General features: G+C 41.2%; 1 protein-coding gene across 5 annotated transcripts in view; it reads left to right on the forward strand.

Annotated features, from left to right (window-relative positions):
* The window catches only part of Osmr (oncostatin M receptor), a 59,442-nt gene that overhangs the window by 17,681 nt on the left and 24,249 nt on the right, over positions 1 to 17,512 (forward strand). For 4 of the 5 annotated variants that reach the window (XR_008219482.1, XM_052743195.1, XM_052743193.1 and 1 more), the window contains exons 3-7: positions 4,928 to 5,097; positions 10,387 to 10,558; positions 12,767 to 13,045; positions 14,385 to 14,520; positions 15,176 to 15,327. Coding sequence is in view for 4 of the 5 variants with exons in the window: in XM_052743195.1 (XP_052599155.1) it covers positions 4,928 to 5,097; positions 10,387 to 10,558; positions 12,767 to 13,045; positions 14,385 to 14,520; positions 15,176 to 15,327 (909 nt within the window). In the remaining variant the exon portion in view is untranslated. The remainder of the gene's footprint in view (positions 1 to 4,927; positions 5,098 to 10,386; positions 10,559 to 12,766; positions 13,046 to 14,384; positions 14,521 to 15,175; positions 15,328 to 17,512) is intronic. The other variant, XM_052743196.1, reaches the window with a different exon arrangement.

Raw genomic sequence — 17,512 nt, forward strand, 5'->3', positions numbered from 1 at the left:
GTGCTGAGTCCATTTTTGTTGTTTGTGTGTATATGGTTTCAGGGATGGCCACCAATAAGGGGACTCATCCCTGGGAGAGCCTAGTTCCCTGGGAAGGCGAATTCTCCTTCTCCCAGCAATTGTTAGTTGTCTGTAGTTCTTGGCCTAAGGGTAGGAGCCCATGAAAGTTTCCCCCTTCCACGTTAGTATGTCCATTAATATTGCTGTTGTTCCCATCTTGTTTATGCACCCATTTCTAGGAAAGACTGTTTCACCACAGACTTCCTGGTACTACACCTCTTATAGTAGACCCACCCTTTCTTCTGAGATGTTCTTGGCACCAGGATGTATATGTACCCATCAGGGCTGGGCTCCCCAGGAATGTGTTTTTCTGTGATGGTCTCCATTGGCTCTGAATAGAAGCTTCTTTGATGCAGGGTGGCAGCTACACTTATCTGTGGGTATAGGATACATTAAAATGGAGTAAAGAACTATGCTGGTGTAGCAAAGTGGCTGTAATAGATTCTTTTCTAATGCCCATGACCTCGCTAGCCCTGGGAGGCGGGCTAGGTTTCCCATACCAGGTGTGATTTCCCTCCTTTCGAGTGGGCCTTTCATCTCATGAGACAGCTGTTGATTTCTACTGGCATGTTAGTCAGGCCCTGCCTCTTCATAGTTCTACCACCTTTGACCATCCCCACACCAAAACCAAGTTTCCAAGAACCTCTGTCGGACACTTAAACCGTATACAAACCACAACAATGTGGGAGAATTTAAGTCAAAACACATGATTTAAGCTTAACAATGTAGTGAGCGTGGAGTTGACAGGATTCTAGAAGCTCAGCTTTTTATTATTTTTTATCATAACTATGTATCTTGAAAATTTTTATTGAGGTAACAGCTACATAACATAAAATTAAGTATCTTCATGGTTACAGTGAGGCAATCAAGAGTGATATTTAATATTTTGTAATATTACTGTAGCTATCCTGTGGGAGTGGTGAAATTCTAAATTTGTGCCCTTCCCTTTATCTGTGGGATTATTTCTTCCCCAAGGAATTGGAAATTCCCTGGGAGTCACAGGGCAGAGGAAAGAAAAGGCTGAAGCCCAGTGTCAGCCAGAGGAGAAGCTTGTTTGCCAAGATGAGCTTTCCTGGGTCTAACAGCTTGTTAGACCTCCTTGCAGGAGAGACTGGTGCACCAGGCTTTTCCTTTTGGGCCACCAACCACCCCCTAAATCATGACACACAGACAATATTAGTCATGAAGGCTTGGCCTAGCTTAGGCTTGTTCCTGACTAGCTTTTATTCCTTAACTTAAATTAACCTGTTTCTCTTCATCTACCTTTTGCCTCAGGGCTTTCTACCTTTCTTTTTTTTTTTCTGTATATCTTATTTTCACTGCTTCTCATGTCTGTCTGTGTGGCAGCTGCCAGGCATGTCCCTCTCTTTCTCCATCATTCCCTTCTTCTTCCTCTTCCTCTTCCTCTTCTTCTTCTTCTTCTTCTCCTCCTCCTCCTCCTCCTCCTCCTCCTCTTCCTCCTCCTCATTCTTCTCTCAAGTCAAGATTCCTCCTATTTATTCTCTCTGCCTGGCAGCCCCGCCTATCCCTCTCTCCTGCCTAGCTATTGGCCATTCAGCTTTTTATTAGACCAATCAGGTACTTTAGGCAGGCAAGGTGAAACACATGCAATACATCTTTACATAATTAAACACACATCCTTACATCATGAAACAAGTGCAGCAGAAACAAATGTAACACACCTTTACACAGTTAAAGTAATATTCCATGGCATAAACAAATGTAACGCATCTTTACATAGTTGAAGTAATATTCCATAACAGACTGGAGCTGAGACAGTGATGGATAGGACCAGACTTTGACTGGGATTGCTGGATTATGATGATGTATGCCTCCTGCCTTCTATTTAAACCTGTACCTCATTTCAAGATAGACTTAGAGAGTCACTGGGCTTAGAGACTTAGAGAGTCTTTGTTTCTCTTCCCACTGTAGACAAACTAAACAAATCTGCTTTCTCTGCTGTACACTATTATTCACATATTTAGTTGACCTACTGAGGATGAATGGTAGTGCCTTGCTTTTTAATGCTGCCAGGGCCCAGACAACCTAACAACTCCAGAAACACAGCCTCTGGCTGCTGGAAACATTGATATCTATTATGCAGTAGTTCCTGATTCTTCCATCCCCAATGCTGGCAACTACCGGACCACTTACTGTTTCTATGGGTTTACCTATTCTGAATATTTCACATAAGTGAAACCATACAATATGTAACTCTGTGTCTGGATTCTTTTACTTATCATAATATTTTTGAGTTCCATCTAATTTGCAGCATGGATCAGCACTCTATTCCTTTTTACTACTGAAAAATATTCCTCTGTATGTCAAAATCACATGTGAATGTCATCCATTGATGACTTTTGAGGGTTTTTTTTTTTACCCTCTGATGATTGTAAATGGGGCTATTCCAAACATTCATGGGCAGATATTTATTTGAATCCCTGGTTTCATTTGGGATGTAGGCAGGATAAAGACCTAGGAATAGAATTATGGGTCACACTATATTCTACTGTAACTTTCTGAAAAATTACCAAAATGTTTCCCACAGCGGTGGGCCATTTTACATTCCACTTGAAGTGTACAAGAACTGTAAATTTCTCCACACCCTTGTCCACGTGTGCTATTCCCATGCTTTTTACCATTACCAAAGCCTTCCTTGAGAGTGTGCGGCGGTATCTCATTTGACATGCCAACCTGGGTTTGATCTTCCTTTCTTAATGATTAGGGATAATGAGCATCTTTTCATGTTGCTTTTTGGCCACTTGTTTATTTTCTTTGGAAAAATGTCCTCCAAGTCATATGTCCATTTTTAAACTGTGTTGCTTTTCTGTTGTGGTTTTGTAAGAGTTCTTTATATAGTGGGAATACTAGGAACTTATCTAACACACAACTTACAAATATTTCTCCCATTTTTCAGTCTTTATTTTCTTCGTACCACTTAAATAGACAAATTTTAATTTTGATGAAGTTTAGCTTATCTGTCTTTCCTATTGTTACTCATGCTTTTCATGTTATATGAAAGGACCCACTGCCAAATCCAAAGTTGAGGTGCCCACACTGAGCACACCCATCCTTCCCACAGTGTATTTGTGAAAATGTCACTCAGGATGGGTAATCTGTCAATGGCTGTTTTCATTTTATGGGTGTTCTTATTAGTCTCACTTCCAAAGAATCTGCATCTACAACGAGGACAATGCCTTATCTGGATGTGAAGTTCCCCACTGTGGAAAAATCACGCAAAAGCATATCATTCTCGCTTCAGCTTATGTAGCTTCATCCAGACTCTCCAGGCCGTATCCTGGATGCTGCTGAGGCCATGAAGCATGCTTCTCAGGCATTCCATCCCATGGAGAGCATGGGTCCGACAACCGATCCTATCTTCCTGGTCGTGAAACAGTATAACAAAGGGGGACCCATGTCAGGGAGATTACTGTTTAAGTTTCACAGAGCTTTTGTAAGTGATTTAGTCTCACAGAGCTTCGATTTCCTTATCTATAATAAAAATTGTCTTATGCTCAACACATGTGCACTGGCAATTTGGGGACCCTTCATATTTTGCCGATTGCTAACATTTTTATTAGGAAGATACTCCCTTGCCTTTGTGGAGGGGAGAGTTTGGAGGGGAACTGAATTAAGGCTCTATTCATGCTAAGTGTGTGTTTTGTTACCAAGCCACTCCTCCCCTAGACACTTTCTTGCCTTTTAAATGTGGTACAAGAAGCTCTGAGATCACCAGTTTCATAAAAACTAGGAAAACAAATGCCAAGAAGCAGATGTCTGTTATAGATGGTTCAGCAGATACCAGCTGAATTTATGAAGGGAGTCTTTACCTTTTCAAAACCTTTGCAACATCCCCAGTTTACTTCAGAACCCTTCGGCCCAACAGTTGGAAGAGCTGAACTAGCAATACACAATTCCTTTCAATTCTATATGGTGTTTCCCTCTCTTGAGTGGCAGTCAGCAATTTATTCTCTGGAATTGGCAGTAACCCAAGTGGACCCAGGCCCACACTCTCCCTTGTAGCAGAGTATATCATAGTTGATGCTTCTGTGTACAAGCTATGGTTGTGATGGTATTTAGGGTTTAAAGACGGCCTGAGGGACACTGGACAGTCCTAGGGGTCAATGACCTGCACAAATCCTTTCATGTTTGAATTCCTGTTCTTTTACAGACTCATAACACTGCTCACTGCTCTAAGATTGCGAACTCGATTATTTCCATGATTTTGTTGTGTCTCTCCAATTAGGCTTCTTCTCTGATTGGGGCACCTTGTCACAAGTGTTTTGTTTCACATTAAGTGCCTGTAATTATTGCTGTCTCATCCAAAGAGTTCAGTGAATTCTTGCTGGAGGTATTTAAGCTCAGCACATTGAAATACATGGAACCATGTCTCGATATGCTTCCATTTCAGATCTTCTAATAAGCCATGGAACCCTCAATTTCCAAAAACTGATTTTTATTTTTAAATTTTAGAATATGAGACCTTTAGGAAAAAAATCTCTTTCTCTCCATTATGAATTAAAATCAGTTAGATTACCCAGGAAAGACACGTTTATGCAGGTGTTGATCAACTTATTAATAAGCTCTGCATTACCGAGCAAGTTTTCTGCTTCACTGGGGTCTTAATTTCTTCCTTTGCTGATGTAACTTCAAAGTCCTTCCCAGATCCTCTCAGTATCTGGTGCTAGGATGCACATGTGTAGTGGGTAGCCATTTCAGCTTTGATCTGGAAGTTCCAACCCCAACACACATGCAAAAACATACTTTACAAAGCTCGCCCGTGAACACAGTGAACAGTCTCTCTATTAGATGTGTGGCTATTCAATCATGCCCCCCTTGAGAGTTTTACCTGTTTTTGGTCTTTCAGTCCTGGGTGAGCCTTTCCAGTTGACGCCTGAGATACTTGCTGTCTCTATTCAGTCTAAACTTCAGCAAGTGACTTTACAATGGACTGTTCCAAATCTTACTCATCAAGAATTAAAAATGACATTTCAGATAGAGATCAGTAGAGTTAAAACATCCAACATCATCTGGGTGGTAAGTATTTTTTGACTTAATATTTTAAAAATTATTTTTCTGTGCCATGATATGTTTTTTATATCATTCAAGAAATCTTATTATTCCAGAACATTTCCCTCTCAATACATGTTTCCTAAACAATTGCATCCCTATGTTTTCAGTTAGGACAGTGGTTCTCAACCTTCCTAAAGCTGTGACCCTTTAATACAGTTCCTCATGTTGTAGTGACCCCCACCCTAAACTTATTTTCGTTGCTGCTTCTTGACTGTAATGTTGCTACTGTGGTGAATTGTAATGTAAATATCAGTGTTTTCTGACAGTCTTAGGTGACCCCTGTGAAAAGATCGCGACCCCCCCCCAGGTTGAGAACTGCTGAGTTAAAACAAAGTGATATGACCCATTGAGTTTGATGGATTTATTAAGAAAATTCTCCCTGTTCCGCTATTTGCCCTAAGACAGTCACAGGGTCTGTCCTTGTAGACACTGGGTCTGCATGTTCCCTGCAGATGAGTTACCTCACTCTTTCTCCTCTGTCTACCCAGGATCACCCAGGAAAGTTAGGTTGTCCTCAATAAGACAGAATGACTTATTAAAACAATGAAGATTCTTAGGTGTCCTTTACTTGCCCTGTGTGAGTACACAGAGGAGCAAGTCCCGGCATTTACTATCTGGCCAACACAGACATTCCCATGGACTGCATTGGACAATAATTTAGTGTCCTCTGTTTCCTGGAATGTGGGTTTGCTAATACATAGATTAATTGGTTAAGTCCATCTTAAGAGGTGGAGGCCGGAGAATCAGGAGTTCAAGACACCCTGTGCTACAGAATAAGTTCAAGGCCAACTTTGACTACATGAGCCCTTGCATCAAACCAAACGAAAGAAAACCTTCAACTTTTTTTCTGCTTTGACTTATTTGGGGTATATTTTCACTCATCTTGATTTGGGTAATGGATGTGTCTACTGTGTCTGACAGTCTCATCCAGGTGCACATTGGACCCAGGCATCAGATAATGTTATGAGATGTCTCAGGACAGTTTATCAAGACACTTCAGAAATCTTCTGGAGCCTAAGAATACAGAGGACTGAGATGAGGACCCATCAGCCCCACTGAAGTCCCCCTTCTCTCTTAGGCATCAAGAATGTCTGTCCTTCCAGTTAAGACTGTCACTAATGTTAACGTCTTCAGTTCTTTTCCATATCCATTACCACAAATGAGGTTTGAGTAAGTGACCTGAAGTAACTAAAATCTGACTAAGTCCATTAGGGTTTATAGCAGGTCTGTTGCTTGGCTGTCTCTCTAAAGGGCAGTTTCCCACAGTGGTAGCTGTTGAATGTGTGACATCACCTTAGTGATACATATGTGTAATAATTAGCTGTCCATTTCCCATCATCAGCACAGTTTCCCACTACTCCACCTTACACTAAGAAACCTGATTGTTGGGATTCCAATGGGTATCATTGGTGGTTTGGGCCTAGGGAAACATTCAACAAAGGTCCTAAGATCAGGAGAAGTGCTGGGGGAATTTTGGAGCATTAATACTTTTCACCATAACAAAATAACATTAGTGTAGAACAAGGGAATCCTATTTCTGCAGTTCTCCAAAAGACAATTCTTATCAGTTCTCATGTCAGGAAAAGCAAGTAGTGTTAGTCATGGAACAAGTGGATCCCATTCTTTTTTTCTTAAATTCAATTCCTTATTAGAGTCACGGAATGTCATCTCTTTGAATGGGAAAGCAGCATGTGGAAATTATTTCTGTAAACTGATGAGGGGTTAAGATCCCCAAGGGTGGACGATTACACCAACCATTTATTTCATTGAACTCAAAACATGCAGCTCCAGCCTCAGTACAGCCGTGACGACAACCAATGCACAGATACTTGTTTGCAGTTCAGTCAGAGAGAGGCAGCGAAATATCCTCATTCTTCACCTCCATGGCCAGACAGGGAAGATGGGCACATGCTTTGGCTAGGAGATGCCCTTGTCTGACTCTTCTTGTACCTGAAGTTGAGGAGAGACATGAGATCTTTCTTCCATTAAAGGAGAGAACACACTTCCTTCTGGAAATTCTTCTTTGCTTCGACAGTTCCTTGTAGTGCAAGCTAGGAACCCCATCACCACTTATGCTGAGGGAGACAGCATACAATTTCATCATTCACTGTGCTTCTAACAAGCCAGGAGAAATGCTTGTTGACCTAGGTGCTCATAGCTAGAATAGGACCCCTCCCTGACAATGCTGGCCATACAGAGCCCTGCTAACAACCACACTACATGGTGCTGCCCCAGGCCAAGCTTTGCTCTTTCCTCTAGGACATTTTCTGTACTCTTTTGTTAACAGCAAGAGAAGCAGAATAGCAGCTCTAGCTTGGAAAGATGCCGGGGGTGTGAATCATCTAGGGATAGGATTCATGCCTCGGCAATGAGTCATTGACCTCAGATGTATTTCTATGCTAGTTGTGTATGCCAGTTTCTATGACCTACTAGTGTCTGCAAGGGCTATATTCAAATTTCCACTTCAATGACTTAAAAAAATCAAATTTATCACATTTTTTAAAATCACTTATTTGACTGACGTACTCAAAGTTAATCTTCTTCATTGACAAGGCTATAAAGACCGTAGAGCATAAATTGAAGTTAGATCGAATCCACAGTGTCTAGGGAAACATGACGCACTGCATATTAATCAAGTGACTAAATTAGCTTAGAATATTGGACTGTGGTTGTGCAAGGTGTGGGGATTTAAAAGCTGAGCACACAAATGGGATGTTCTAAATATGTGTAGGGTATAAGGGTCACTTGTGAATGTTGGGGCTAGGCCTAATTTTCTCCCACAATTTGAGTGAAAGGTTCTTTGAGCCAGTGTATGAAAGAGGAGTTAATTTAGCATGAAAGGTGGGACCAAGATCTCTTGGAAAACCCAATGGGAGCCATCAGAGGCCTTGAGAGAAGGGTGTGGGGTAGCTACCAAATTTGAAGGCAGGTTACAGTGTGTGGGCTCAGAGCACAGGGAGACAGGTTGGGGCAGGCAGGTGCAGGGCAAGACCACCCAGGGCCACGGGGAGAACAATCAGACGCATTTACCCCGAGAGCAGTAAGATAAAGGGGTGTGGTGAGATGTGAGTGTTGGCTGCAGGGGACTACCAGGGCAGGAATGGGTGGATCTGGGGAGATTCACAGGGGAACCCCAACTCCGCGGCCTGTTTGACAGCATAGTGAGTTCACCATCATTGTCTAGTTCAGTTTTCTTTTTTCTTTTGTTGCCTAGTGTTTACTTTGTATTTAACAATATTCAAATGTAATGTCTTAAGGCTCTTCACTAAATAATGAAAGTTTCCTGAATCAGGATATCAAAACAGGCAGACAGAAAGATGGTTTGTGATCCAAGAATAAAGCAAAATAATAAGCTGATATAAAATATGAACACTTTAAATAAACTTCTGTTCTATATGGAGTAGTAAGGAGGCCTACAATTAAATGTACCTGGGTGGACCACAGTGTTCTCATTCCACAACTGTGTGTATCTGTTGTTTCCATGATTTAAGATTTGTTATCTGAGCAGGGCAAAGACGTAAGAGTTGTTGCCCACAAGTGTGACATGCGACTGCTGGGCTCCATATACTGAGGACTTGTCATTTGTACTAAAGTACATGGGTCACACTCATATTAGCCTCCCCAGGAAATTCAAGGTGCTGTAAGGAATGTGGCTTAGCTAGGGTTTCTATTGCTGTGATGAAACACTGTGGCCAAAAGCAACTTAGGGAGGAAAGGGTTTTGTTTGTTTGTTTGTTTTTGTTTGCTACCCATCCATAAACAGTTAACCATTTATCATCAAAGGAAGTCAGGACAGGAACTCACACAGGGCAGGAACCTAGAGGCAGGAGCTGATATAGAGACCATGGAGGAGTTCAGCTTAGTGGCTTGTTTCCTATGGTTTGCTCAGCCTTATTTCTTATTGAACCCAGGACCATGACCACTAGACCAGGGATGGTACCACCCATAATGGACTGGGCACTCCCGCATCAAATACCAATTAAGAAAATTCCCTGCAGGCTTGTCTACAGCCTGATCTTATGGCGCTCAATTGAGGTTCCCTCTTTTCAGATGACTCTAGCTTGTGTCAAGTTGACATAAAATTATCCAGCATAGACTTGGGGACAGGGCAGGGATTCTGGAGGGGCACACTAAAGAAAATGACTTCCTGAAGCTATTCAAAGAAGAAGGAAACACTCTCTTGGGTCTCTTCTCTCTTGGGTCCATACCAGAGTCATAGGTAGAATGGTTGGAGATGGGAAGAACTTGAAGGAAAGAGCAGAAGAAATCTTATAGGAACCTGAGGTGCAGTTCTGCAGGGGAGAACTTTACACTAACCATGTGTAAAGCACGGGGTTCTATCTTCAACACTGAGATATTTTAAAAAGGCTTCATGAAGGAGATGGGAGTATGACCTGGACTTCAATAACGCAGAGTGAAGTGGAGGACACTAAGCCAGCAATGCCTCATGAGCAGACACTGAGATGCTGGAACACCGGCAAAAGTGTTGGGTAGACTATTGGGTCCAGAGAGAGATCCTGCAGATTAGTGGGAACCAGACTGTGGAAGCCTTGAAAGGTAGAGAAAGATGTCAGGGCACCATTGAAGTTAATCAAATTTGAGACTAGAGATGCCAATGTCTTAGAAAGATCAATTAATCTTGAGTGGGGCCTCAAAGAGTAGTATGAGGAATGCTATTTGGTGTCTCTAGGGCCAATGGCTCTGACAGAGGAGGCTTGGTGGAGGGATGTGGTCCATCTGGCCACCACATCTGAAAAGACAAGAGAGAAAAACAATAGCCACTTCTAGAGATGTTGGTATTCCCAGGATGCCATGGAAGATCGCCATGTTTGCTCAAATTTAGCTAGTCTGATCTAACCCTGGCTAAAATGAATATTTTAAAATACCAGTAGACACAGCTTACTTCTAAAAGGACCATTCAATTAATTAGATTTCTAGAATTTCTTAGCAGAGTCTAAGTAATCCAGCATGGATGAATATCTGTCGCAGATCTTTGATTCAAGGCTTGAATGACCTCTTTTCACTCACTTGATCTGTATGGGCCCCCAGGCAATGTGACAGTCACAGGGACTGAGGAGACAGGAGGCCATAGCTGCCAATGTAAAGACATCAGAGCAAGGGAGCAATGAGACTTAACTTAGCATCGTGATGGAGTCAAAGTTGGGTAGAAGTTTGTACTTTGGAATGATTCAGGTTGACCTATTTTCCAGGATGTAATGACTGTGTATCTCCAAATATTTCCTTCATTTTTAGGAGAATTACAACACCACTGTGAAGTGGAACCAAGTTCTGCATTGGAACTGGAAGTCTGAGATCCCCTTGGAATGTGTAACACATTTCCTAAGAATAAGGGCTATGGTAAATGATGCCAAGTACCCTCCCCAGAGTTCCTGGAGCAACTGGAGTTCCTGGAAAGAAGTTAGTGGTAAGAAGTGAAATGGTTACAAATGAAGTGGTCACGGAATAATCAGATTTAGTATAACTCAGGGATCAGTAGTCAACTGAAGGATAGTCCGTTCCCTTTGAAAGCCTCTGAGGTAACACTGGCATTATTTTCATTTGGTCAAAAGAGAACTAAAAAGTGGTTTTGAAATTCCCCATGGAGATCTAGATGTCTGAAGTTTTACCCCTGAATACCTTCTTTGATTTAATTATATGATTCAGATAATTTTGTATTCATTTTCCAAATATGCAAAAATATGTTTACTCTAAAGTTGTGTATGTGTTTTTATTAAAGCAGCACAAATATATATATATATGGAACAAGTATTGGGAATGTTTCTGTAAAGGGCCCAACAGTTTCTTTTGAGACTATGGCACTTATGTCTTCAGAAAGCATCCTTAGACAATGTGTAAACAAATGAAGGCAGTTGTGTGTCAATAAAACTTTATTTACAAAACAGATGGCAGGCTTGACTTGGCTCATGGGCTGTGGTTTGCCAATTCTCAATTTAGAGGCTGGGAGCAATATGGGGACAAGGAAAGCAGCTTTTCATTACAGTGTAGAATTGTGGACAAATAACTTTAACTATCCTTTAATTTTAATCATTGAGCATTGTTGTAGGTGAAATTTAGAGTGGGCTTTGCCATAGCTTCTCATGTTCTATTTGGCTACAGGTCAGATCTACAGCAATAGTATTTTTATTCCTCACTATATGTCCAGACATGTTATATGAAATTCTACTAATGTAACCACTCCTTTGCCAAGCATCGATGCAAGTTTATTAACTGAAACTAGCAACCTGCTAGCCCAGGAATAGCTAAATGCATACATTGATAGTAATAAAATTAAGTAGACATTCTACTGTTTTAAACACTAGACATCGATTTAGCTATCACATTAATCCTAAAAAATAGGCTTTATTTTAATTCCTACTGCACAGATACAGAAAATGAGGTCCAGGGAAGGTAAAGAACTTACATAAGCCTTGTACTTACAACTATATCTTATTGGTGAAAGATATATATATATATATATATATATATATATATATATATATATATAAAGAAACTAGAAATGCAGAAAAATAGTTTTTAAAAAAACCATCTAGAGGTCTTAAAAGCCTTCAGAAAAGCTATGCACACGGCACTTGGCACAGGTAAGGCCAGTGTCAGCAGTATCTAGTGTCCTGATAGGTGACCAGCCAGGCTACATCAGGCTGAAGACAGAGGTGAGGTAGTAAAGCCTGAGTGGCAGTTGGGGGAAGCTTCTAGAAGGCCACTAAGAAGCAGACACTGGAGAAGGTGGCAGGGTGGACGAAGTTCCTTCAAAAAGGGAGAGTCTTCAGGATTTTGATCCATCAGAGGTCACACAGAGAGAGACTGGAGCAGAAGGAGATGGAAGTTGAGTGAGCAGCATCTCTGGGAAGGGGGAGGAGGCGTGACTCGGTATGATGGAGAGACACATGACTTTGGAGCTGGGCAAGTTTTAGTTGTGTTCAGGCAGTTCAAGGGAGAGATTGCTTTGGCTCGCAGGTCAGGGGTACAGTCCATGATGGCATGGATGGTCAGGTTGGTAGGGGCTTGCAGCGGCTGATTGCATCTCACCCCCAATCAGGAAACAGAAACACTAGTGCTCAGCTCACATTCTCCTTTTCATCTAGTTCAGGATCCTAGCCAGGGACTGGTGCCACCCACAGTGAGAAGGTCTTCTCATCTTATTTACCCTAATCCATATGATCACTCGTAGACATGCCCAGAGACTCATCTCCTAGGATTCTGAATCTCAAGTTGACAATCACAGAGGCCGAGGAGATGGTTTTACTACTGACAAGTTGAGCAAATTCAGCTCAGACTCCCTACTTATCCCACTGCTGAGAGGTCCTGAGGCTGACTTGAGATAAGGAACCTAAACGCTTCATGTAGTGCCTCCTGCATGATGGAGGCTCTACAGAGAGCAGCTACAGACAATAGCAACATCACAATAACCGGAAGTGATGATGATGAGGCTGTGTGACAAAAGGTGATATGGAAAGGATTGGTTTGGACCCACCAAAAGGTTGGGGAATCATGTGGAAGTTTAGGCTGCTATTTTCCCAGGAAGGTAGTATAAAACTGTAATAACTACAGGGGGTGGGAGAGGATTTGTCTTAAAATCTGAGTAAGACTCTAACCAAGGCTTTTTGTCTTGCAGTACAAGTTTCAGTTCGACCTAACGCATTATTAATATTTCCTCAAAACAAACTGTTGGAAGAAGGCTCCAATGTCACCATCTGTTTGGTATACGGGCAGTATCTATATAATGTATCCTGTAAGTTGCAAGATGAGCCAATCCATGGAGAACAGCTTGATTCACACGTGTCATTAATGAAGTTGAATCATGTTGTGTTCCTTAGCAACACAGGGACTAACATCAATTGTGAAGCCATGAATGCTACTGAAAAACTATTTGGTACAGTTCTTTTTGTCTCAAGTAAGTATTAGCCCAGCGATTCTCAACCTTCCTAAAGCTGCAACCCTTTAATACAGTTCTGCATGTTGTGGTAACCCCCAATCATAAAATTATTCCCTTGCTACTTCATAATTGTGATCTTGCTTCTGTTTTGAGTTGTAATATAAATATCTGACATGTAGGATATCTGATATGTGACCCCTGTGGGCATTGTGACCCACAGGTTAAGAACCACTGTATTAAAGAGCTAGGTCTCCTTTCTTCTCATTTCCTATGAAACACCTTGGATCTCATGTACCAGAAAGCAAGGAAATATGTTTACATGTGGTTTTAGTTTTCTTCGATTTCACAAGTCTTCCAAAAGAGGTTTTGAAAAATAATACCCAAAGCAATACTCCCAGGATTCCCTATTGCTCCTGCTTTATTGCTAACAGTTTTATTCCTAGAACTAACAGTATTAAAGGAGGGAAATTTCAGGATATGACCTGGACCACTGAGAAAATATTCTCTTTCCCTCAACTCAACTGAGCTGGAACTCCATCAGTATCAAGGAGAGAGGGGTGGTGCTGTAGATCAGCCAACCACAGAAGGGTTTTGCACAGAGGTCCTATGTTGACCCTGTCTCCTGGTCGTTTCTGTGAATGAGCATAATGCTTGTTTACAGAACCTATAAATATGGGTGGCTTCTAGCCCCAATGTATTAGTTCAACAATGGTGGCTAATACTGTTCTTAACTGGATGGAGAATTAATTCCTAGGCCTGTTTCAGTGGAAGGGGAGCATGCTGACTTTTCTGTAGGCTGCAGCATTCCTATGCTGTGGCCTTCTATGTCTGCTCTCTGGTTTCCATCACCCTAAACCATAGGAAGGTATCCGAAACATCTCTCTCTATTGCCAAAGGAAGCAATTCCAGGTCTGGATGCCTCTGTCATGAATCCCTTACTGTAGGCTCTGGGAACGGAAGTGGCCCCACATTTTCAAGGAGTTTTGCCCTTCCTGGGACTCTCTGCTCCCCAATGCAGAACTGAGCTAATTCATAGTCTGGCTGACATTCCTAGGCTGTAATGCAAGCCACAGACTCAAAATGGAACACCAAACCTATTTCATATAGATGTAGGTGCCAAACTCATGCATAAGATTGACTACTCATCCCCAAGATATCCCAGAATGGGGGAGAGATTCACATGGGGAAGCCCCTGAAATGTGCCTCTTTGAGGCTATTGATCTGCTGACTTCCACCTCCTGATCCCTTCTTGGTTTGAGGGACTATGACTTAAGACCCCAAGCAGAACTTCCCTTTTGACTTATCATTCAATGAAAGGGGTTAATTAGCTCTTTTGTCTTTTCCTTTGTACGGACAGAAGTACTCGAGGAGCCCAAGAGTTTTTCCTGTGAAACCCAAGACTTTAAGACTTTGAAATGTTCGTGGGAACCTGGGGTAGACACTGCTTTGTCTTGGTTTCAACAAGCTTCTCAAAACTACACTTTATATGAATCGTGAGTCTACTCTGGTTACATCATCTTCAGGTTCTTCCTTGTTTAACCATCACGTGACAAGTCATTCTCCCTTAGAGAAGCACTCCCCCCGCCCCTCAGAGAAGACACACATCCTCTTGAGTGTGTCTTCTTTCTTCTAGATGTACTTCTTTCTCCTACCCTTCAGAGTTAAGCATATGTCAAAGTGGCTTTAGAAAATGTCCAACTCCACTTCACAAAAGAGCACATGGAGTACAAGGAGAACTTTACCTAGACATTGCAGAAAATGGGTACAAATATTACACAACTGCCTGCTGGAATCACAAGAAAATCTTTTAATGCAGGGATATAGAGCCTTCGGCCTACTGTGCTCTGAAAGAACATGTACAATAAAAATAAGAATAATTGATTGTGTATCTTTGTATTAGCATAGTCTTCTCTGTTGATATGACTTTCCCTAATTTTTCTAAATTATTAAGAATATTCAACTAGATTAGTTGATGTCTATATCACCCTTCATCACTTTCAGAAAAATTCATTGAAATGTCTTTATTATTGGTATCCATTGGTGACAGAACAATGGATTCGTGCCTTAAAAGTTCCAAAAGATCAGGATACATCTGCTTTGATGGAAGTGTTTAGACCCTGTCTGTGCTGTCTTGTTCCATTTTTTAAGGTTCTCTGGGAGACATGAGCCTTCTAACCACAGGAACTCACATACCTGGCAAATCACTGACGAGTCACAGGAGACATACAACTTCACACTCACAGCAGAAAACAAGCTAAGGAAAAGAAGTGTCAACATCGTCTTTAACCTGACCCATAGAGGTGAGACAGCGGAGCCACAGCCCATCACGGCCGTTAGCATGCCATTTTATACAGTGAGCCTCGGTGAACGCTCTGTGGATGGTGGCCTTGTTCACAACCCAACTGAAGCTAATCTTTGTACTTTTCTTGGCTCACACTTACCCTCATGGATGCATGCATTCCCAAGCACTTGCTTTGATCATATCTCAAGTATCAATGAGCTCTCTCTAACAAACTTTAAAACTAGCATCCTGACATATACTTATTGCACGGTCTATTCCAGAGTCTCTCTCTCTCTCTCTCTCTCTCTCTCTCTCTCTCTCTCTCTCTCTCTCTCTCTCTGTTCTTCTACCAAAATGGTCCCTTGCTTTAAGTTGTGAGTAAGAATGTGGATTTATGCTTTCATTTCCTATTTGTTCTAAAGATCTGGGCCTTATTGTATATCAAGCCATCTGTAGCAATTGAGTAGTGACTTTTTGTATAATATTAAGTTGCCATGATGTGCTTGTCCTGGGGAACACTGATGTAGTCTCTTTATACTATGTAGCATTTCATGGAAATGTACACTGTTTTATTCATTCATCTCTTTCAATGGCTTGCAAGTTGTATTATGTTTTGCTTGGGGTAGTGTTTTAATTAATATTAGGATTTCCCATGTGTCTGTATGCATGTATTTCTTTTTTAGTGTGTCCTTAAGATAATGGAATTGGGCCGGGCGGCGGTGGCGCACGCCTTTTATCCCAGCACTCGGGAGGCAGAGCCAGGCGGATCTCTGTGAGTTCGAGGCCAGCCTGGGCTACCAAGCGAGTCCCAGGAAAGGCGCAAAGCTACACAGAGAAACCCTGTCTCGAAAAACCAAAAAAAAAAAAAAAAAAAAGATAATGGAATTGGTGGCAACATAGTCTTCCTGAATGCTTACCTCTCAAACAGGGTTCCAAAGTAGTTTTCCAGTTATACTCTGATTCTATGGATTTACTTATTATCCCTAACATTGTTAGATCACTTTTAATTTTTGCCAATTGAATTGGGCATAAAATGGTATTTCTTGATGGTTACCAATTTAAATACTTCTTCCTATACTGGAAACACATCCATTCTCTCTTTTATGATGTACTTGCTCCTAGTATTCATTCATTCCTCTATGGGTTGTTATGGTTTTCCCATTAGTAAGAGTTTTCCATACATTCTTAATGCAGATCCTTTGTTGTTGGTTCCTATGCTGCCAATATCTTCACCCAATTGGTAGTTCTTAATTTCATCCATACCTACGGACAACGAGAGATCTCAATTTTAACATAGAGAACTGTACCCAAATCCTTTAAAGAAATCCTTTCTCATTCCAAGGTCAAAATCAGAAGAAATACAGTCATTCATAATTTTTTACTGAGTTTTAAAGTGTTTTTAAAATTAAACCTCTGATTTTTATATATCAAATAAAGTTGGGATGTAACATTGAGGGTTTTTTTTTGTTTGTTTTTTGGAAGAACACTTGTTCGTTTCTGTTCATTGAGTAGCTCTTATTTCCCTACTGATTTAACATGCCAACTCCTCCTGTTACGACAGTGTATTGGAGTCACAGACTCCTAGTGCAACTGGGCAGTGTGTCTCTTTCCACACTAATACCCCCTCTAATTCCGTGGACTTCAGTTGCAGTGGGTCTGGATGGAGCTAAGTCTCTCGCTGCCCTTTTCCAGGTGGGTTCCTGTCACTCTAAGTTGTTATACTCTTCTATATAAACCCTGGAACTTACTTACCAAATTCCATGCAAACCTCCCCTGGTATTTTCGGATTTACATTGAATCTACAAATGTAACTTGGATACATCAGTGTTTTTGTGATAACTAAGTCTTCCTATGCATGGAACATGGTAATTCTTACATTTATTTAGGCCTTTGTTCATAAAACTTTAAATTTTTCTCATGTATATTCCTTGAACATTTAAGAAATCATACTCACTCCAGCAATTTCTAAAACTGGCTTATGTTTTATTTTCTGGTTTTTCTCTCCTTCTATTTTGCAGTGTTATATTTGCATGTTTTATTTTCCCTTTTAAAAACATTGGTAGATTTTTTTTTAGCTTATGAATAACTATATATATATATATTTTTTTTTTGGTTTTTCGAGACAAGGTTTCTCTGTGTAGCTTTGCGCCTTTTCCTGGAACTCACTTGGTAGCCCAGGCTGGCCTCGAACTCACAGAGATCTG

This window comes from Peromyscus californicus, unplaced genomic scaffold, assembly GCF_007827085.1.
Source record: "Peromyscus californicus insignis strain IS unplaced genomic scaffold, ASM782708v3 Scaffold_18__1_contigs__length_77618521, whole genome shotgun sequence".
NCBI classification, from domain to species: domain Eukaryota; kingdom Metazoa; phylum Chordata; class Mammalia; order Rodentia; family Cricetidae; genus Peromyscus; species Peromyscus californicus.